The sequence below is a fragment of the Salmo trutta genome, chromosome 37 (genome assembly GCF_901001165.1).
Source record: "Salmo trutta chromosome 37, fSalTru1.1, whole genome shotgun sequence".
Classification (NCBI taxonomy): Eukaryota; Metazoa; Chordata; class Actinopteri; order Salmoniformes; family Salmonidae; genus Salmo; species Salmo trutta.
In genome coordinates this window covers 16,031,639-16,054,291 of record NC_042993.1, presented here as the reverse complement: position 1 = coordinate 16,054,291, position 22,653 = coordinate 16,031,639, and the positions used below count along the sequence as shown (strand labels likewise).

The 22,653-nt window shown below is 42.4% G+C and overlaps 1 protein-coding gene and 1 pseudogene across 2 annotated transcripts; both read left to right on the top strand.

Moving 5' to 3' along the window:
- Positions 1–34: 34 nt before the first annotated feature.
- Positions 35–11,286, top strand: LOC115177400 (zinc finger-containing ubiquitin peptidase 1). Of its 2 annotated transcripts, none has more exons than XM_029738139.1 (12): positions 35–182; positions 482–1,118; positions 4,074–4,175; positions 4,349–4,405; positions 4,661–4,768; positions 6,534–6,643; positions 6,872–7,040; positions 7,333–7,521; positions 7,753–7,918; positions 8,810–8,973; positions 10,691–10,917; positions 11,143–11,286. In XM_029738139.1, the coding sequence occupies exons 2-12, from the start codon at positions 512–514 to the stop codon at positions 11,188–11,190; spliced, it is 1,947 nt and encodes a 648-aa protein (XP_029593999.1). In that variant the 5' UTR covers positions 35–182; positions 482–511; the 3' UTR covers positions 11,191–11,286. The 2 variants fall into 2 exon arrangements, with proteins under 2 accessions (XP_029593999.1, XP_029594000.1); XM_029738140.1 differs by lacking the exon at positions 35–182 and adding an exon at positions 200–362.
- A 3,963-nt stretch (positions 11,287–15,249) lies between these two features.
- On the top strand, positions 15,250–22,334 carry LOC115177387 (amine sulfotransferase-like; annotated as a pseudogene).
- The last annotated feature ends 319 nt before the right edge of the window (positions 22,335–22,653 follow it).

The following is a 22,653-nucleotide window of genomic DNA, read 5'->3' as shown; positions in this document are numbered from 1 at the left end:
TCAAATCCATCAGCTCAGACTGAAGGAGGAGAAGCCAACTGGGCCAGTGAAGTGAAGTTGTTCGTTAGCTAGCATTGCTGAACTGGCATATGAATGAAAAGTGAAACAGAAACACATTTATTTTGAAAGTAGTCACGTAAGTCAAGCATTAGTACGGCACATCGTCCATATTCTTGAAATCGGTGAGTAACATGATGGTTAGCTAGCTAACAATCTCCGTGTTTTGAAGTCATGTTTTAGCCCATAGCCTGGCATGTTGACTAGACAAATTCAGAATGAACTATGCTAGCTGAGTTAGAATTTGGCTAGCTATCTTGGCTGACAAAGATGGGAATTCCGTTGTTGCGTCTTGGCTGACAAAGGTGGGAATTGCGTTGTTTCGTTATTGGGTACATTTGGTGTACATTGGATTGACATCCTTCCTGTTAATTCCTATTTATTTACTGACAATTAATGCTAAAATAATGTATCTTCATATCAGTGTCCAGGTGAGCACCAGAAACAAGTGGCCATGCTGACGTGTGAGTTCTGTGGCGAGGAATTGGTGTTGGAGGAGGACATGAAGACCCATCTCCTCCTGAGCCACCCGGAGAACGACATGGGCTGCCCCCTCTGTTCCTGGTCCGGAGTCGCCTACGACGAACTCAGCTTCCACATCAATACCACACACAAAGAGAAACAGGACCATGATGGAGGAGGAGCAGAGGGTAGAGGTGGTCACAGGCCCAGCTCAAGTCCTACTCCCACTACCACCATAGTGGACAGTCACTGCAAACAAGCCATTGGTTTGTCTAGGTCTGAGGGTTCTGAAGCAGGAGTAGCCAATGGGAACAGGTTTGACACCATTGGAGGAGGGGTCTCACCCAGGACATCCAATAGCACACTGGAGTCTGAGCAAATTACTGTAACCCCCCCAGCTTTTAGTAGGGGGGAGTCCGGTGGAGGGCGAGCAGTGGCCATTGTTGAACCCACCTCTTCAGTGTCTACAGGCTTTCTGAGATCAGCTCAGGACTCCAGTAGGCCTAGTAGCAGACACTGTAATGCTGAGGAGTCTGTGGGAGTGGGATCCGCAGAGCACACCAAAGTCAAACAGAAGCGTTTCTCCTCCCCACTTAAAGGTTTATTTTACTGTGTCTGAAATGTGTTTGTTTATTCAACATGTTGTTACATCTTTACTGGTTTTGTCGTAGTGACTGACATTAGTTGGTTTTGTCGTAGTGACTGACATTAGTTGGTTTTGTCGTACTGACTGACATTAGTTGGTTTTGTCGTAGTGACTGACATTAGTTGGTTTTGTCGTTGGTTTTGTCGTAGTGACTGACGTTAGTTGGTTTTGTCGTAGTGACTGACATTAGTTGGTTTTGTCGTAGTGACTGACATTAGTTGGTTTTGTCGTAGTGACTGACATTAGTTGGTTTTGTCGTAGTGACTGACATTAGTTGGTTTTGTCGTACTGACTGACATTAGTTGGTTTTGTCGTAGTGACTGACATTAGTTGGTTTTGTCGTAGTGACTGACATTAGTTGGTTTTGTCGTAGTGACTGACATTAGTTGGTTTTGTCGTAGTGACTGACATTAGTTGGTTTTGTCGTAGTGACTGACATTAGTTGGTTTTGTCGTAGTGACTGACATTAGTTGGTTTTGTCGTAGTGACTGACATTAGTTGGTTTTGTCGTAGTGACTGACATTTGTTGGTTTTGTCGTTGGTTTTGTCGTAGTGACTGACATTAGTTGGTTTTGTCGTTGGTTTTGTCGTAGTGACTGACATTAGTTGGTTTTGTCGTAGTGACTGACATTAGTTGGTTTTGTCGTTGGTTTTGTCGTAGTGACTGACATTAGTTGGTTTTGTCGTTGGTTTTGTCGTAGTGACTGACATTAGTTGGTTTTGTCGTTGGTTTTGTCGTAGTGACTGGCATTAGTTGGTTTTGTCGTTGGTTTTGTCGTAGTGACTGACATTAGTTGGTTTTGTCGTAGTGACTGACATTAGTTGGTTTTGTCGTAGTGACTGACATTAGTTGGTTTTGTCGTAGTGACTGACATTAGTTGGTTTTGTCGTAGTGACTGACATTAGTTGGTTTTGTCGTAGTGACTGACATTAGTTGGTTTTGTCGTAGTGACTGACATTAGTTGGTTTTGTCGTAGTGACTGACATTTGTTGGTTTTGTCGTTGGTTTTGTCGTAGTGACTGACATTAGTTGGTTTTGTCGTTGGTTTTGTCGTAGTGACTGACATTAGTTGGTTTTGTCGTAGTGACTGACATTAGTTGGTTTTGTCGTTGGTTTTGTCGTAGTGACTGACATTAGTTGGTTTTGTCGTTGGTTTTGTCGTAGTGACTGACATTAGTTGGTTTTGTCGTTGGTTTTGTCGTAGTGACTGGCATTAGTTGGTTTTGTCGTTGGTTTTGTCGTAGTGACTGACATTAGTTGGTTTTGTCGTAGTGACTGACATTAGTTGGTTTTGTCGTAGTGACTGACATTAGTTGGTTTTGTCGTAGTGACTGACATTAGTTGGTTTTGTCGTACTGACTGACATTAGTTGGTTTTGTCGTACTGACTGACATTAGTTGGTTTTGTCGTACTGACTGACATTAGTTGGTTTTGTCGTAGTGACTGACATTAGTTGGTTTTGTCGTAGTGACTGACATTAGTTGGTTTTGTCGTAGTGACTGACGTTAGTTGGTTTTGTCGTAGTGACTGACGTTAGTTGGTTTTGTCGTAGTGACTGACGTTAGTTGGTTTTGTCGTAGTGACTGACGTTAGTTGGTTTTGTCGTAGTGACTGACATTAGTTGGTTTTGTCGTAGTGACTGACATTAGTTGGTTTTGTCGTAGTGACTGACATTAGTTGGTTTTGTTGTACTGACTAATTTGTTAGTTTGTCGTACTGTCTGATATTAGTTGTTTTTTTTGTATTTTAACTGATATGATTTTGTTTGTCATACTGACTATTAGTGGGATTGATTGTCTATTGATGAACTGTCAATGCATCCCATTAACAGTCCATGCTGTCTGGCACTCGCGGGCTCTGCCTCACTTTCATCAGTCGTCGATTGCATCACTATTTTGTAAACCTCATCAGTCAGTGCAAAAAACGGACTAATATTAGGCCTAGTTGGTTTGTTGTACCGAAGCGGAAGAGAGAGGCCCAACTCATCAGAAAATCTCTCCCTTCGTCAGGTGTTGTTTTTTTGTTGTTTCGCCCACAAAGCAATAGAGTGTTGAATTTAGCCAACAATAAAATGAATGGCTTATTTGCTACGTGAGGTTTATTTATAATAGATGTTTCGTTATGCTTAAGTTATGAGTGTATTGATATAAGTAGGACACATGACATCATTGTCACTTGAGAAAAAACACTATCTCGGAGATGGCTATGCATATTCATGGAGTGAGGCTAGCAGCATCTCTCTCCATTGAATACAGGCGGTTAACGTCACAACCCTCATCGAATATTCAAAAAGGATTACAATAATCCACCAATCCAAAGCAAAGATAGGCAGGAGCTAGTCAGTCTGCCTTGCCGCTTTGTGGACAACAACTCCCATCGTTAGGGCGGGGAGACATGTATCTTGTCAGTATAGCCATAATCTTTGGTTGTACTGACTGATATCTGTTGGTTTGAGTAGAGTAGTACTTTATTGATCCTAACTTGGGAAATAGTTTTCACTCAGCATCACTAATAAATTACAAAGACAATGACAAACGCATGATAAAAATGCATAATAAGACACCTAAGAAGGCACCTGCATGTTGATAGCCATAAAAGATGGAGACAAGTTTAAGATAAATACTGTTGTCTATCCTGCTGGGAAACAAGCAATAACAACATTCCTATTAAGAAGGCACCATAAATGAGTCATTTACACTTGTTAAAAAGCCTCATGGCTGTGGGTTAAAATGGCCTTCTGAACTGCTCTGTGGAGCTTCTGGGCAGGATGAACCTGCTACCAAAGCTGCTCCTGTGCGGCATTCAAGTGCTGTGTGGAGTGGGTTGTAAAACTCCTCGCTATGGATTGAATTAGTCTTGTCATCATCCTGTGTCTGATTGTTATGTATTGTGTGTCTGTTGTCGTAGAGAAGCGGTTTTCCTGTCCTATGTGTACTCTGGTCTGCACCGACGCCTTCATCCTACAGGAACATGTTGAATTGCACTTGCTAGAAGAGAGTCCAGCTGAAGGTACAGGATCTACAGTTCAGAACATATAGACCACACAGTTCAGCACAGAACACACTGTGATTGTACAAAGTCATGACAGTTTGAGTCTACACAGTTCAGCACAGACAGAACATGAGGCCCAATCCATTGTGTTAAGTCTCTGACTCCGACATGATCTGTATCTGTCTTTTCAGAGGCTGTCCTGGGAGCCACATCATCAACCGAGGCAGCATCATCCAGCAACAGCTCAGGTTCGTCTCATTCCTTTCATCATAGGAACAAATATAGTTCAACCAAACAAAGGAAGAAGCCTGCCTATGGCAGATCCACAGAGGTTGAGGCTCTCTCTCTGCCCATGTCTTACCGATATTCCCCCAAAAAGTAAAATGAACTTGCAAGAGAGGTTTTATCTCAACAAGAATAACTTGGATGAATAATGATTTAAATAAAAATGCCCTGTCGATATCCCTTTTAACCACTGTGTGTGTCCCTGACCTCGTCCTCAGGTGGGAAGAGTTATGAGTGTCCCCTGTGTTCTGTGGTGTGTGGAGACTGCTACTCCCTACAGGAACATGTGGAGCTGCATCTTGACTATGGCACAGCCACTAGTGCAGGTACGGCTTGATTTAAACAATCATATGTGATGGGAACACAGGTTTCATTGGGATTTTGTGTTTACACTTGTGGGAATTGTCCTATAGGGATAGGGCTAAATTGGAAGTGTATCTTAAGGAAGAAATATGATAAACAGATGAATAACCATGGTAGCAATTGAAGGGGAAGAGTTTGGTCTAATAATTTCCCCATAATTGCCAAAGGTGAGGACACAACAGTTCACCTGACCCAAGACTGAATCCAAACATTACACTGTTGTTTGTATGTGCATTTTACATTTACTGTACTTTTTGCTGCATTTGTTGATAACAAAATCTGAAAATACTCTGGATACATTCAGTAACATGATAAGAATATTCCTGGAAAATGTGGGCATAGATGCAAGATAAGACAAAATAAATACGAGAGTTTGAGTGAGAGGACTAACTGGTGTCTCCTAGTGGTCACACACCTCTCAAAAGTTCCTAAGTCATTTTAATGAACTTTTGACTCAAAGAAAAGTCTTAAACTATAAGGTGCTTTTTTGAGCTCTCCTAGCTGTGCTGTTGAGGAACTAGAGCAAGCACACTTGTAGTTGTTTTGTTTGGAACACAGTCCTGCGTCCCCGCCATCACACAATTACTGTTGTTGTTTACACAATCCCAAAATTGTCCATTATAAATCGCAGTCTGGGTCAGATGGGCATCATTTCAAAGCCTGTTATATTGCCAACATGACTAGCTAAGTTATAAAATACAATGTTACAGTGATAGGCTTTCACAATGCAATTTAGAGAACCAGATCATAATTTTGGTGCGCATAGAAATGAGTCCTGAGTGCATTCAGGTGCGTATGCCTTTGCAAATTGTCTTCACAATTAACAAACATGGGCTCATTTTGTTCAGAACAACACAGGACATTACGCCAAGTCATCTTGTACATCAAACATAGTGATCATAAATGGTGACACTGTATATGACAAGTTTTATGATATGGAAGTGCACATTTGGACTCACGGGTGTTTGGCTTGTTTGTATGACATCAAAGCGAGATTTATTGTAATTCTCAACGTCTGATCTTTCAAAATACATGGAGTCCTTTTAATTTACAGCATTTCCCTCACTCGGACAACAAAGCATTTGCAAAAGTTGCCCAATTAGCGGGAGGTATGGGCACAACTTCTTGTAGGGCGAGATGCTCAAGTTCAGAACTGCTGTCGGGCAAAACCCATACAGTGCTGTGAAGCGCAGAGCCAGAGCTCTTGACGTCACGTATAGCATGTACTATACAGCCAGTGCGTTCCAATTTACGCATTTATTAGTGCCCAAATCTGCTATTTTCTACCGGAATATGGGTACGAGTGTCAAGGGTTAATGAGAAATCTATTTAGTTCCCACTTATGCTTCCAGCACGTTTTATTTCCTGCTTGGATGTAGCCATGTTATAACAACATTATGACTGTTATTATACCATAAACAGGGTCTCGGTAGAGATAGAGAATGGTGTAGTACCCCATATTTCATTTGCACATGCACTCTATTGCCAGCCAACTCCTGAAGTTGCAATATAATGTGTAATTTGTCCTTTGTGATCGGTTTTGAACTATGAATTTCCCTCTGAGGACTATAAAGTTTGAACTGAACGGAACTTCTACCTGCTAGCTCATCTTGCTGAGCTCACACATGCAGCTGTCCTCACATCAGTTTTGTGTGTACAGGGTTGATTCCCATGGTGTATTCGAGAGAGGGAATTGTGACTGACGCTGTGTTGCTGTGTGTGTTGCAGTGAGCCCTGGCTCAGACCTGAGGCTGGCCAGACGGCTGCAGGAGGAAGAGAAGCAGAGGAGGAAGGAGCAGGAGGCCAAGCAGGAGGCAGAGGAGTTCAAGAAGCTGCAGGTTATTATAAAGTACAACCATAATAAGCCTGGAGTAGTGGATTTGACCTTGCTGTATGATGCACAATATGACGCGTCTGTGCTTTGTCACATGGCTTATGTAGGAAGTGTGTGGTTTATTTGTGTTTCTGCACGTCAACAAGATTTACAGTATACGTGTGTCTGCTTATGTATGCTGAGTGTGGTGGTGACCTCACCCTGACCCCTTGCTCTGTGTGTGTGTGTTTAGAGGCAGTTTGGTGTGGATGGGAGGGGGGGCTACCGCAAACAGATGGAGAGGACCATGGAGAAAGCCGTGTCTCGAGGTGTCATGGTGCCTGCTGACTTCCACAACAAGAGAGCTGAGATGATGGAGGCTCTGGCCTCAGGGGTCGACGATGGCAGGACCAGAACGCAGGGTGTGTGTGTGAGATTCAATTTCTTATCCGGATCTTGACTAACATAGCTCCCTCATTATTTACTATGTTCTCAAACTGAGTTGTTTAGATCACGTTATGTTTATACAGCTGTATACCACCTACATCAATGTTTTGCCTACGTTTTATTTAGCCTACAAGGAATGTATGTGATTAATAACTGTCTTCCTTCAATTGATAAAAACTAAATGCCAGCTCCACCTTAGCCCTCTCTCTCTCTTTCTCTCCGTCTTTGTCATTCTCTTTGTTTATTGTATTCCTCTCATTCTGTCAGGTGTGCTGGGTGCTCTGTATGTTTACTACCAGAGGGAGGCCAGAGACTGTGTCCACGTGTGGCTGAGTGCTGACACAGACCACTACTGCTCATCAGAGGGGGATAAGGGCTGGGGATGTGGCTACAGAAACTTCCAGATGCTCCTGTCTTCTCTGCAAAGAATGGCGCCCTATACTACCTGTCTCTCAGGTACACACAGACAAAAACACATATATCAAAACATCACATTCTACAATTGTTTACCATTCTTTCAAATCCAGTAGCTGTCTGGATTGCTTAATGAAACTGTTGAATGCAGCCCTCTCAAAAAGCCGTTTCACCATGTAATCTCCTAAACTAACTTTCTCTCTTAAATCTTCTATCATGGCATCTTTTCCTTGCCCCCCTCCCCTCTCTCTCTCTCTCTCTCTCCTTTCCCAGAGGGGTCAGTACCCAGCATCCCCCGGGTGCAGGTGTTGATAGAGGGGGCGTGGCGGGAGGGGTTAGACCCACAGGGCGCCACCCACTTTAACCAGCGACTACAGGGCACACGGGCCTGGATAGGAGCTACGGAGATCTACGCTCTCTGCACCTCCCTCAGAGTCAGGTTAGAGCCCAGAGAGTCACACACAGAATGAAAACATATACAACACGCATTAGAGCATAACACATTTGTGTAGCCAGCTATATTTGAATGGACTCTCACACTAAGTATACAAAATAAAAAGAACACCTACTCTTTCTTTGACATGGACTGACCAGGTGAATCCAGGTGAAAACTATGATCCCTTATTGATGTCACTTGTTAAATCCACTTTAATCAGTGTAGATGAAGGGGAGGAGACAACTTAAAGAAGGATTTTCAAGCTTTGAGACAAGTGAGACATGGATTGTGTATGCGTGCCATTCAGAGGATGAATCTGCAAGACAGAAGATGTGACTTTGAACGGGGTATGGTAGTAGGTGCCAGGCGCACCGGTGTGTGTCAAGAACTACAACGCTGCTGGGTTTTTCTTGCTCAACAGTTTCCTGTGTGTATCAAGAATGGTCCGCTACCCAGACGTTCAGCCGACTTGACACAACTATGGGATGCATTGGAGTTAACATGGACCAACATCCCTGTGGGGTGCTTTTGAAACCTTGTAGAGTCCATGCCCTGACAGATTGAAGCTGTTCTGAGGGGGGGGGGGGCTCAATATTAGATGTTCCTTATGGGCTTGGTATACTCAGTGTACACACACAGAGTCACTATAGAACATTTACATTTACATTTTAGTCATTTAGCAGACGCTCTTATCCAGAGCGACTTACAGTAGTGAATGCATACATTTCATTTTTTTTTTTTTTTTCTGTGCTGGCCCCCCGTGGGAATCGAACCCACAACCCTGGTGTTGCAAACACCATGCTCTACCAACTGAGCTACAGGGAAGGCTAGAATGTACATGGTTGAAAATGGAGTCTGTTCTCAGTCAGTTACCTCTATCCTGTGTCCCCACAGTGCCCGTGTTCTAGACTTCCACCAGCCCACGGGCCCAGGGGACACCCACCCCCGCCTCTTTGACTGGGTGAAGCAGTACTTCTCTCAGACTGCCACCAGAGGCGCCAGACTACCGCCCCGGGTGGTGCAGACCACACAGCCGCCCCTCTACCTCCAGCACCAAGGTAATCTTAACATGGGTTTAGTGGATTGGATGGATTAGCTGATGATGGTTTACTGATATCCAATGTAGAACTTGTTTATGGTGTGTCTATTTTATGTTTTCTTGTGTGTCGTTTAGTGCTGAGCGATTAGTGCTTTTTGAGGTCGGTTGTGTTTTGGTTCGATCATTCAAAAATAATAACGGTTTTCGGTTTGGATATTTTTTACATTAAATGCACTATACATTTTGTGGGTTGAATACTGTAACAACACATAATAAAACAAAAGTCCCATGATTTTAGTGACTGCCCATTACTGCTTATCACTTATTCACATTTACTTTAATAAAATATTTCAGTTGTTGTGTATATTACATTTGTTTTATACAATGACTTTATTATTTCATTCCAAGTCATCATCTCATCTCTATAGAGCTGCTGCCTATGCTGTCTGCCAAAATCACTATTTTAGTAGTTCTTCAAAGTAAATAAAGCATACTTTAATGATTGCTGAATACCAACTATCCAACACTTAGATCATGTATTTTCAGGTAGAAATACCTCTCAAAGCAACTGCTTTCTATCTCGCTCGATCACGCGTGCTCCACACAGACCGGACAAGTAGGCGGGTGCGCAATGTATTATAGTCATTGTAGTTAATTACCACGTTTTCTGCACTAAAATATGTCGAAAAATGGCCTGTTGGAAGCTTCAACTCACTACTACATCACACAGTTTGGGCTTGATCTGATTTGTCTCCAGAGAAACTGCACATCGAGCTCACAGAACAAAAACGAATGAAATGGAATTAAAATAATTGAATCTGTCGGTCAATTAGTTGATTAAAAACTGAAAAATAACTTAAATGTTGGTTAATCGCTCAGTATTAGTGTGTTTAAGGGAGATTTGTTTGTTTCATCTGTGTGTACATCTGACGTCTACGTTATCTCTAAAGCCGTGTTCACATTGGCAGTTTGAAGTGACTCAAATCCTATTTATTTGCATATCCGATTCAAATCTGTTCTGTTTCTTGCAGTCGGAACTGCCAAAAAGCATATGGAATCTGATATTTCAAGCCACATTTCAAACCACCTTCGTATGTGTTTTTAAAGTCAGATACAAATCTGATTTGTGTGAACGGTCAAATCAGATTTATTTGCCCTCAAGTGGTTTTTAGACTTATTTGGCATATCTTGTTGCTTGCTAGCTACTCCGTTGACAGTTTGACAAGAACATCTGGTAGTAACTTGCTTGTTAATTGTTTACAAACAAATGAGTGAATGTTCTAGAAAGCTAAACTGCTACCTAGCTAGCTAGTTGACTGCTGTGGCTAGCCAAAAGATTCCATTTGAAAGTTGGATCATCTTATCCTTTTGAGGCTTTTAGTGTTCTTACATTATGATTTTGAACATGCCAAGCAACTGGGGAAACATCCATGGCAGGCATTGTTATCACCTTAGCTTGCTACATAACTTCTGAGTGATAGGAAGCATGAGCACTACCACCAATCAGCCTACACCACTGTGCACACACCTGTAGTTACTATGATAACTAGCGTAGCCATGTCAGCAAATGAATGCTGTCTAAACACACACATCTGATTTGGTCACTTGTAACATGCTGTTTTGAAAGTCAGTAGTCCAAAATGGATTTGAAAAACATAACTGATTTGGGCATTAAGACCTGCAGTGTGAACAAGGCTTTAGTGTGTTTCCTCCATGTCTTCTATCGACATCCTCAGGCCATAGCCGCTCTATAGTAGGAGTGGAACAGAAGAAGAATGGCAGCCTGTGCCTGTTGCTCCTGGACCCTGGCTGTACACCAGGAGATGTGAGGAAACTGCTGAGCCAAGATGGCTCCACTGTTAGCAAAGCTGTCTGCCGCATGAGGAAGTTCCCTGGCAACCTGAAACATAGGCAGTACCAGGTGGTGGCTGTAGAGGGCGTGCTCTCCCCCGTGGAGAAACAGGTGAGTCTGAGTGGCTCTTAACTGCATACATGTACAGTATTTGGTCGTCTGGACGGTGTTCCGTAGGGATAAAAACATTTGTAACAAAGTGAAACAGGGAGGTTGTACCTGAAATTCTCCAGTAAGAACACAGGTTTTGACTTTCAAGTTGTAAAGTGTTTTGCTACGATGTGCCCTGAACTGGGAATCAACTATTCGATATTGATTTGTTTTTTTGTTTGTCAGACCCGCATTCTCAACTCAAGAACACTGCAAGCCGAGAGGATCCCTTGATGCTGGAATACAGTTTTGTAAATTTATAACTGCCAAAAACATTTCATGTTGAATTTTCTTTGACATTTTATTAAGGTAATAAATGATGTATTTTAACATTTGCCTTTTTCACTGTTCTGTTCAAATCCTCAACATATTCCTGTGTGTAGAATTGGGACCTTGTAGAAGTCGTAAGGACATACTCTGAGAATGGAACGTGTATTCATATATTTTTTGAACTACCAGAAATGACTGTAGCCAAACATTATAGATTACTGGTAAATGACAAGGATTAACTGTAAAAAAAAATATATATATATATATATATACACACACACACACACACACACACACACACACACACACACACACTACCATTCAAACATTTGGGGTCACTTAGAAATGTCCTTGTTTTTGAAAGAAAAGCAAATGTTTTGTTCATTAAATTAACATCAAATTGATCAGAAATACAGTGTAAACATTTAATGTTGTAAATTACTATTGTAGCTGGAGTTGGCTGATTTTTAATGGAATATCTACATAGGCGTACAGAGGCCCATTATCAGCAATCATCACTCCTGTGTTCCAATGGCACGTTGTGTTAGCTAATCCAAGTTTATAATTTTAAAAGGCTAATTTATCATTAGAAAACCCTTTTGCCATTCTGTTAGCACAGCTGAAAACTGTTGTGCTGATTTAAAGAAGCAATAAAACTGGCCTTTAGACTAGTTGAGTATCTGGAGCATCAGCATTTGTGGGTTCGATTGCAAGCTCAAAATGGCCAGAAACAAAGAGCTTTCTCTGAAACTCATCAGTCTATTCATGTTCTGAGAAATGAAGGCAATTCCATGCGAGAAATTGCCAAGAAACTGAAAATCTCGTACAACGCTGTGTACTACTCCCTTCACAGAACAGCGCAAACTGTCTCTTACCAGAATAGAAAGAGTGGGAGGCCCCGGTGCACAACTGAGCAAGAGGACAAGTAGTGTCTAGTTTGAGAAACAGATGCCTCACAAGTCCTCAACTGGCAGCTTCATTAAATAGTACCTGCATAACACCAGTCTCAACGTCAACAGTGAAAATGTGACTCCGGGATGCTGGCCTTCTAGGCAGAGTTGCAAAGAAAAAGCCATATCTCAGACTGGCCAATAAAAAGAAAATATTAAGATGGGCAAAAGAACACAGACACTGGACAGAGGAAAAAAGCATTATGGACAGACAAATCTAAGATTGAGGTGTTCAGATCACAAGGAAGAACATTCGTGAGACGCAGAAAAAATGAAAAGATACTGGAGGAGGGCTTGACGCTGTCTGTCAAGCATGGTGTAGGCAATGTGATGGTCTGGGGGTGCTTTGGTGGTGGTAAAGTGGGAGATTTGTACAGGGTAAAAGGGATCTTGAAGAAATAAGGCTATCACTCCATTTTGCAACGCCTTGCCATACCCTGTGGACGGCGCTTAATTGGAGCCAATTTCCTCCTACAACAGGACAATGACCCAAAGCACAGCTCCAAATTATGCAAGAACTATTTAGGGAAGAAGCAGCCAGCTGGAATTCTGTCTATAATGGAGTAGCTAGCACAGTCACCGGATCGCAACCCTATTGAGCTGTTGTGGGAGCAGCTTGACCGTATGGTACGTAAGAAGTGCCCATCAAGCCAATCCAACTTGTGGGAGGTGCTTCAGGAAGCATGGGGTGAAATCTCTTCAGATTTCCTCAACAACTTGACAACTAGAATGCCAAAGGTCTGCAAGGCTGTGATTGTTGCAAATGGAGGATTCTTTGACGAAAGCAAAGTTTGAAAGACACTATTATTATTTAAATTAAAAATCATTATTTATAACCTTGTCAACGTCTTGACTATATTTCCTATTCATTTTGCAACTCATTTCATGTATGTTTTCATGGAAAACAAGGACATTTCTAAGTGACCCCAAACTTTTGAATGGTAGTGTGTGTGTGTGTAATATATATATATATATATATATATATCATAAACGGAGTGCATCCATGGAGAGACGCCTGGTGAATCTTTGCCCCACACTCTTTCACTAGAAGTAGGAATAGACCAGCCCCTCCTCATGTATTGTCAAATCAGAAAACAAGACCAAGTAGTTCTCCCCTTTCTCAAACATGAGTCAGGTTACATGGGAAGACATAGAGACCACTTATGATTTAGTGTTGAGTCACACTTTAACCTTCTGTCCTGTTCCAATTGAGGAGGAACATTCCGCAGCCGGTAGCTTTTATCTTCTTACAGTATCTGGGGGCCAGGGCCCTCTGGGTACGTGCGGCTTCAGTGAAACAGATACACACACATATAATCTCTCACAAACACAAATGACACACACCCTCACTCACCTGGCAACACGATCACTACTGTGAGAATAGGACAGGTAAAAAAAAAAAGTTGCGGGTGAAAAGGACATTCTGTAATACATATTATTCCCAGGCCACCGACTGGAATGTTTTAATTACTATTGAACTGGTAGGACCGCAGTCTGTGGGTTGGTTGGAGGAACTCTGGTACATTCTTTCCTCCAAGCCTCTGTCCTGATTCCTGTCCATGCCCTCTCAGCAATGTGACAGCTCACTGATAACTGCCAGTTGTGTGGATTGTGACTATGCATGTCCTTATCAGTTCTACTGAGAATAAATATGTATTGTATAGGTATGTATTGGACATATAGTACTGTCATATTAGAGAAATTGCACAAACTCGTGAAAGGTTATTTTTATGGTTTATTGTCCTCTAACAAAATATGAATCCATCAGCAGTATTAGGGTCCATGCATGGCCGGGCCGCCAGAAAACGTGGAGAGATGGCATTTACCACAACACTTTTCAATCACCATTTTTGATTTAGTTTAATAAAATATATCAACTCAAAACGTTAAAAAGAGGGGGAAAGTGCTGTATTTTAGACTGATTTGCCTCATGATTTGTCAACTCAAGTTCTCTATCCTTCACGCTGGAGTGCTGCTACAGGCTCTTTGCATGCCTTAACCAATCACCTTCACAGAAATCGCAGGTCACGCGGACTGGGCACAACGCACAAAGTTTATGGTAGTCTCCACTGTCCTCTGGTATTTATTTAGCAAGCCTGATAACACGTCACACCAGACAGACAAGCAAAAACTCTTCCATAAATGTATCAGCCTATACACTTAAACATTAGCGATATGACATGTTGTATTGCATGGAAACAATATAATTTTTCGGTCTGATCAACTGTAGGCTACTAATCTATTTTATTATGCGCCCTGTCTCTGGCCAGGGTGAAGGAAGCGGCAACGTTGTGTATTATTAGTCAATTTGTTTGTGTTAAAATGTGAATTGGATCAAATGTGGTTTATATTCAAAATGGACTGACTAGACTACCTAAACTTTTTCAATCCAGAATGATTAACTGGAATTAATCGACAAACCTAAAATATTGAGTAAATGTTTAATTAGACCTAGAGTTGCATAGGGCGGAACTACATGATGCAACGAACCCACATACAGAAAGCTTTGTACAATCATGTTGCTTTCTCTGTGTATGGGAAACAACCCTAGTCCTTCTTTAAAATATAACTAATATGTAAAGTACAAGATTGCTGCAGTTTGACAGTGTTTTCATCTTCCCCAATGACATTCGTCTTTTTAAACCATGTGACCTGATTATAAAAACTCTGGTTCCATCATAGCCCATATTAAACCTTTTTACAACAGATGAATCACGTCATACCGTATAAAGTCCCGAGTTTTACCTGGTTAGGTTACCAGAACAGGAAAGACTACAGCCCCAGAATTATTTTTCGCCACTCCACTCCAGGACATGTGATGCTACCTCTGTCGCACAGGAGTGAGTGCGCAACATGTTGACAAAACAAAAATGTATTTGGCCTCACAAAAATGTTTCTCAGTTAATTTTCTCAGTAAAACAAACTAGTTAAGAATACCGGATTTCCACTGTAGCCTAATCAAAATCGTTTTCCCGTTTCTCGTCGGTCATGGGGGATGTAAAATATGCCACATTGCATGGACTCTGAAACGCTATGTTTAAAAAGCGCGAATCAATCTGAGGTGCGCCTGCGCAGCCTGGCCCTGGGGACAAGGTTACAAAAATTCCCTACTGCTGCGAACGCGCTTAAATTGTATAAACCATCAGTATTCCTCGAGCACGACGTGAATAAAACCCCCCGCGGAAACGTGTGTTTGTTTTCCGCGTGTCTTCTATTGGGACAGTAGGGGATATTCGGGTGCGCATTGCACACAGAGCGAATTTTACTTCGCTCTGCCCGCTAGTCATCATAAACCCTTATTTTTGAGAATAGTTGTGAATTGACTGCAAGAAACTCCCTGGGGCCAGGGATTTCATAGTAGCCTACACCGACTGTGGATTTTGTGACATTGGCATACAATGACAACTTCCACCCGTACAATGACAGGTAGGGAATACTGCGCGCTCTGTGCAGTGCTTGGAGTTATAGTTGGAGTTCAAAGAGGTTGCTATATTGCCTACTGCAGAATACAGTGTCTACCCTTGTATTGCCATTTGATCATGTTAATTGAATGTTATACCAGAATCTGAGTGGCATAGTTAGAAACAAGTCATTATTTTGTTTTCTCTGTGTAATACATAGCTGCATAATTATTTGTTGTGTATTCATATTTGGAACCTCTGTGAGACATGTTTGCATATCTGAAGTGTACATTACTGTCCACAGGCATATATATTATGCACTGTTGCCTGCAAGATCTGTCTCACCCTGTAAGCATAGAAAGGATTATAGAGGACCTTGATGGACACAAACTTGGCTACTTTTTTCATTTGTGATTGACCAGCCTATGAACAGAACAACATGCTCTCTGCCCCTCCAGGATTTACAGATAGAAATGCATTGTTGCACAGCAAACCCACCATTTATATTTACTGCAATATTTTCTAGTCCTTCATAGGAATACTTTTTTTGTGCCCAGGCTTTGTTGCTAGGTACTTGAGTGTTATTCAATGTCTCCTTTTTGTTAAAGGGGCAATCTGGGATTGTTACATACATTTTAGGACTTTTGAGTTAATGGCATGTAGCAATTGCTTCATGAAGAATATTACTTTTAAATGCCTCATGAGCTTGGGTCAACTGTTTTACCCTAGCAGAACCCAAAATAGAATCGTCTTTGTAAACAATGTTATTCTAAACAAAACCTATATGGTTTCATAACTATCATTTTGATATCATTAACGGTCAGTCCTTGCATCCATGGCTCTGTTTATGTTTACATTTCTCCAGCCCCAACCCTCAGCTGTTTACCAGTTGTTTTTCCAATCCCACATTTCCCCTTTAAACATTTCCACTTGGCTTCCTCCTGACTCCCTGTGATGTGATAGCTATATAAACATTTGTTTGGAATAACAACCTTATTTACTGGGCTTTTTTGGTGTTTATTTCAGATTTTTGTCTAATCAAGCGCAGCGTTTCAACTCTAGATGAGTAGGACTTTGGCCTCGTGCCTTCTCACACGGCTGAAGGTGTATGTTTATTCCCTGTTGTGTGTTAATGCTTACATACATAGATCCAGACTGTTTGAATGAGTGGGCTTTTGTCTTGTCTTCTCAGATCCTTTGGATTCCACTGATCCCCAGGTTCTGGACTATATGCTGGTTCCTCACCGGAACTTCAACCTGATCAATGGGGTCCACTCTCCCGACGAGGTCGACCAGATCCAGAACTGGGAGATCCGAGACTCAGACATATTCGCCGTCACTTATCCCAAGTCAGATGAGTACTGGAGACAGCACGGATATACTTACCTAGAATACCCAGATGTTTACCGCTTTTAAAACATGCCTGCATAGCTCTTTTCATTTCTTCCTATAAGGTCCTCTAACACAGTTTATCAGCTCAACAGAGTAGATCTCGTTCAGTGAGTTTACTTTGCTTATCTGTTGGTGGGCTCTGTTCTCGACCTATATCAGTCCAGCAGCCCAGATAAGTGAAAGAAATGTCCTAGTTTTTAAGCCAAAAACGGGTATTTTTGCAAATCTCCCTGCGCAGAACCTCGCCTGCATATATTAAGTGGAATGCTGCATGCCCTGTTATTCTCCGCTTGGCTGAAAACAATGGTTAAACCAGGCTAGATTAAAGTGCACCGTATCAGGGCAGGAGTAGCACAGTGACGGTAGGCAATGTCCACATTAAAATACACTATTTAAACTATGTATGTGGACACCCCTTCAAATTAGTGGATTTGGCTGTTTCAGCCACACCCGTTGCTGACAGGTGTATAAAACCGAGCACACAGCCATGCAACCGTCATAGACAAACATTGGCAGTAGAATGGCCTTACTGAGGAGCTCAGTGACTTTCAACGTGGCACCGTCATAGGATGCCACCTTTCCAACAAGTCAGTTCGTCAAATTTCTGCCCTGCTAGAGGTGCTGTTATTGTGAAGTGGAAATGTCTGGGAGCAACAACGACTCAGCTGCGAAGTAGTAGGCCACACAAGCTCACAGAATGGGACCGCCGGGTGCTGAATCACCTAGCACGTAGAAATCGTCTGTCCTTACTGGCTTACTGGTGTTCTTCCATGCCGTCCATGGGAGGGGTGCGTCACTTGAGTGGGTTGAGTCACTGACGTGGTCTTCCTGTCTGGGTTGGCGCCCCCCCCCCCTTGGGTTGTGCCATGGCGGAGATCTTTGTGGGCTATACTCGGCCTTGTCTTAGGACGGTAAGTTGGTGGTTGGAGACATCCCTTTAGTGGTGTGGGGGCTGTGCTTTGGCAAAGTGGGTGGGGTTATATCCTGCCTGTTTGGCCCTGTCCGGGGGTATCATCGGATGGGGCCACAGTGTCTTCTGATCCCTCCTGTCTCAGCCTCCAGTATTTATGCTGCAGTAGTTTATGTGTCGGGGGGCTAGGGTCAGTCTGTTACATCTGGAGTATTTCTCTTGCCTTATCCGGTGTCCTGTGTGAATTTAAATATGCTCTCTCTAATTCTCTCTTTCTCTCTTTCTGTCTTTCTCTCGGAGGACCTGAGCCCTAGGACCATGCCTCAGGACTACCTGGCATGATGACTCCTTGCTGTCCCCAGTCCACCTGGCCGTGCTGCTGCTCCAGTTTCAACTGTTCTGCCTGCGGCTATGGAACCCTGACCTGTTCACCGGACGTGCTTGTTGCACCCTCGACAACTACTATGATTATTATTATTTGACCATGCTGGTCATTTATGAACATTTTAACATCTTGACCATGTTCTGTTATAATATCCACCCGGCACAGCCAGAAGAGGACTGGCCACCCCTCATAGCCTGGTTCCTCTCTAGGTTTCTTCCTAGGTTTTTGCCTTTCTAGGGAGTTTTTCCTAGGGAGTTTTTCCTAGCCACCGGGGATTTAGGCTGGGTTTCTGTACAGCACTTTGAGATATCAGCTGATGTACGAAGGGCTATATAAATACATTTGATTTGTCCTCGGTTGCAACACTCACTACCGAGTCCCAAACTGCCTCTGGAAGCAACATCAGCACAAAAACTGTTCTTCGGGAGCAACATGAAATGGGTTTCCATGGCCGAGTAGTGGCACACAAGCCTAAAATCACCATGCGCAATGCCAAGCGTCGGCTTGAGTGGTATAAAGCTTGCCGCCATTGGACTCTGGATTAGTGGAAACACGTTCTCTGGAGTTATGAATGACGCTTCACCGTCTGGCAGTCCGAATCTGGGTTTGGCGGATGCCAGGAGACCACTTTCTGCCCCAATGCATAGTGCCAACTGTAAGGTTTGGTGGAGGAGGAATAATGGTATTGGGCTGTTTTTCATGGTTTGGGCCAGGCTCCTTAGTTCCAGTGAAAGGACATCTTAATGCTACAGCATGCAATACATTTCAGCATGACAATGCCCCTGTGCAAAAAGCGAGGTCCATACAGAAATTGTTTGACGAGATTGGTGTGGAAGAACTTGACTGGCCTGTACAGAGCCCTGACCTCAACCCCAACAATCACCTTTGGGATGAATTGGAACGCTGACTGCAAGCCAGGCCTAATTGGCCAACATCAGTGCCCAACCTCATTAAGGCTCTTGTGGCTGAATGAATGCAAGTCCCCGCAGCAATGTTCCAACATCTAGTGGAAAGCCTTCCCAGAAGAGTGGAGGCTGTTATAGCAGCAAAAGGGGACCAACTCCAAATTAATGCCCCATGATTTTGGAATGAGATGTTTGACGAGCAGGTGTCCACATACTTCTGGTCATGTAGTGTAGAATCCCTGAGAAACAGAAGTTCACCACATTTCCCCCCATCAAAATAACCCCTGAATTGTCAGTAAAACAGTGTGTGGGTGTTATCAATTCAAGGTAGTGAGGTGAAAGGGCCAAGCTATCCAGTATTGTACATTGTATGGTAGGACTGACTTGCCATATTGTCCCTGCATGGACAATTCATGTTTAAATTAAATTGAATTGAAATGACCTCTGGGTGACCTGCAGTGTCCACTCTGCTGCGATTGACAGGGACGATCTGGATGCAGCAGATTCTGACTCTGATAGAAGCCAAAGGTGACGTCACTCCAAACACAGAGCATCTCAACGCACAGTGCGTCCCATGGATCAAGCTGATTGGCAGTGAGAAGGAGTTTAACGCCACCCTTTCCCCCAGGCTACGGGTCACCCACCTGCAGTACAAGTTCATGCCGCTCGCTGTCAGACAAAAGAGGGGAAAGGTCTGTGGAGTGCATGGATCATTTTGGTAACACTTGGGTATTATTCTGTGGTATTAGCACTTAGCATAATTAGCACTTTGGTACTGGTGTTAGCCTGCAGGTATAATGCTTTATTACTTATGTATGAGCCTTTATAATGCCTTAAGGCTTTTAATATATTATATATCTCAATACTCTAAATGGTCGGTATACATGCTTATTATAAGTCTTAGAATGCATAATACCTGCAGGCTTTAAATGTTACCCAAAGTCTATCACTATTCGTCATTACCTTCAGGATTACTTTCATTAAATTATTACTACTGATAACCCTAAGGATGTTCTCGTGTCCTATTACCACTTCCACAAATATGCAGCCATGCTGGAGACGCCGAAGGACTTCAATGATTTCTTTGAGAAATTCATGGAAGGGAAAGGTAAGGTCCTGTTAAGGACTATGCATTTCGTACATGATGTGCAAAGCCAAGTATTTTTTCTATGGGGAGCTGGCACCAGCCAACAACGCTTTAATTGTGATTATTTTTAAATGAATGATGTCAAAAGCCTTCTAAACACTTTTGCCTGTAGTATCCTTAGGTTCAGCTGTGCTTTCATGTTGGTAGGCTGTGTATGAAGTATCCATTTGAGTCTTTGCTGTGTGTGTTGCAGTTTTTGGGAACTGTTGGTTTGAGCACATCAAGACGTGGTACGCTAATAGAGACAACATGAACTTTCTCTACATCATATATGAAGAGATGATCAAGGTACCAACAGTGGCAAAACCTACCTGTCCATCTACCTTTCCATCCTGTCCTGTACTCGGAGTTGGCTTGTGAGTTTACATGAGTCTCAAAGCATAAACGGTGTGTGTGTGTTGCAGGACCTGCGCTCCGTGGTGGAGAGGATGTGCAGGTTTCTAGGGAAGGATTTGACAGAGGAGCAGATGGCCAGTGTGGTGGAACACAGCACCTTTAGAACCATGAAACAGAACCCACAGGCTAACTATAAGACGGTGCCCGACTCCCTGCTTGACCACAGCAAGGGCACGTTTATGAGGAAAGGTATGCACGTCACACCTTGTAAGTCATAATATAACGTGATAACAGAATGGTCGCCTGTGTCCTTATCAATACACTTTGGTATGAGGATTTTGTTTTGTGTGTGATTCAGAGAGACTATTGCACAAGCTGCATATTATTTCAGCCTTAATCAAGCCAAGGGCAATCACAAAGGGCTTACAGTACTATACTTGTAACACCAGGCCCCCACACATTTACACTGAACCAATATTCCAATAGATATACAACCATCTGGATTATAATTTGTGCAAACCTAAAGGACAATTTAAATTGATAATTTTTCTTAAAGGGCAATTCCGCCACTTTTCAGCCTCATATTAATGATCTCTAGAACCATACCAGTGTCTACATATGTGAAAACAGCTCATTAAAAAGCTAAGGTCCTATTGTTCTTTTATCTGTCACATCACAGGGTAGGATTAAAAGTAAGAAACTGTGATTTACAATAAGTTTCTAGCCAGAGGGAGGGTATTTTCTTGCTCCCCACGTCACCGCGAATCTCAGTGTTTGATGTTATCGGGTAGAACTTTCTAACTTTAGATGTTTTTATGTGCCATTTTCACATATGTACACGTATTGTGCTGGAGATAATTAAAATGACGTTGAAAAGTGGTGGAATTGCCCTTTTAATACTCTTTTACATTATTGACTGATTTCCATCTACACTCTGACAGGGACCATTGGGGACTGGAAGAACCATTTCACTGTTGCACAGAGTGAGAGATTTGATAGTGTCTTCCAGGAGAAGATGAGGGACCTGCCCCGCTCCTTTACATGGGACATAAATGACATCAATAGTGCCACGTGATGACATCATAGTCACGTCTTTCAGGGATTTTTTAAATCCTTGGGCGGCCCCCAAAGTCTAAACGGTGTAAAAATAAGCTTTTTTTTCAGGATGGAAAAACGCTTTGAGTGAACTTAAATGACCTGTATTTTTTTATTTTTCCACAGCATTGTTGAATACTTGCTTATAATGTACAGAATGTGGTATTTATCCCTTACATAATAGAATCTTTGAGAACTAACAATCACCTAAATAAAAGTTAGACAGTCGGGGACAATTGAAAAATCCCCAAACAATTAATTTAGCAGTACAGATTTTGTTTGAGCAAAAGAACACAGAATTAGCCATCGCAAAATCCATAGAATTGCAGGAAATTTGCTTTAATACTGAAAATGTTTCTCGGCTCCATGGCAGAATATGTAGAATCTCAGGGAATGTGCTTTTAAAACGGCAAATGAGGACCTCTAAAATGTTTTCTAAAATTCAGACCTCTGCCACGCCCACCACCTAAGCCCATTATTGATCCAGAAAAAACCCTGCCTTAGAGTTACAAGTTACCCTAGATAACTTAATAAGCTATACCGAACAAAAATGTTTCATGAGTTGAAATAAAAGATCCCAGAAATTTTCCATAGGCACAAAAAGCTTATTTCTCTCAAATTTCGTACACAAATGTGTTTACATCCCTGTTGGTGAGCATTTTTCCTTAATCTAATCTATCCACCGGTCTCAAGTTGAGGGTGTGCAATTGGCATGCTGACTGCAGGAATGTCCACCAGAGGTGTTGAATGTTCATTTCTCTACCATAAGCCACCTCCCCCGTTTTAGAGAATTTGGCAGTAGGATGGTCTGAGACCAGCCACCCGGACAGCTGATAAAACTGTGTTTACACAACCAAAGAATTTCTGCACAAACTGTCAGAAACCGTCTCGGGGAAGCTCATCTGT

What these genes read in the sequence shown, in the direction of transcription:
- LOC115177400 (XM_029738139.1), top strand. Translation starts at nt 512, where the DNA reads ATGCTGACGTGTGAGTTCTGTGGCGAGGAATTGGTGTTGGAGGAGGAC. An exon ending in TTTCTCCTCCCCACTTAAAG is followed by an intron (nt 1,119 to 4,073) that starts GTTTATTTTACT and finishes CTGTTGTCGTAG; the next exon opens with AGAAGCGGTTTTCCTGTCCT. An exon ending in TGGCAGGACCAGAACGCAGG is followed by an intron (nt 7,041 to 7,332) that starts GTGTGTGTGTGA and finishes TCATTCTGTCAG; the next exon opens with GTGTGCTGGGTGCTCTGTAT.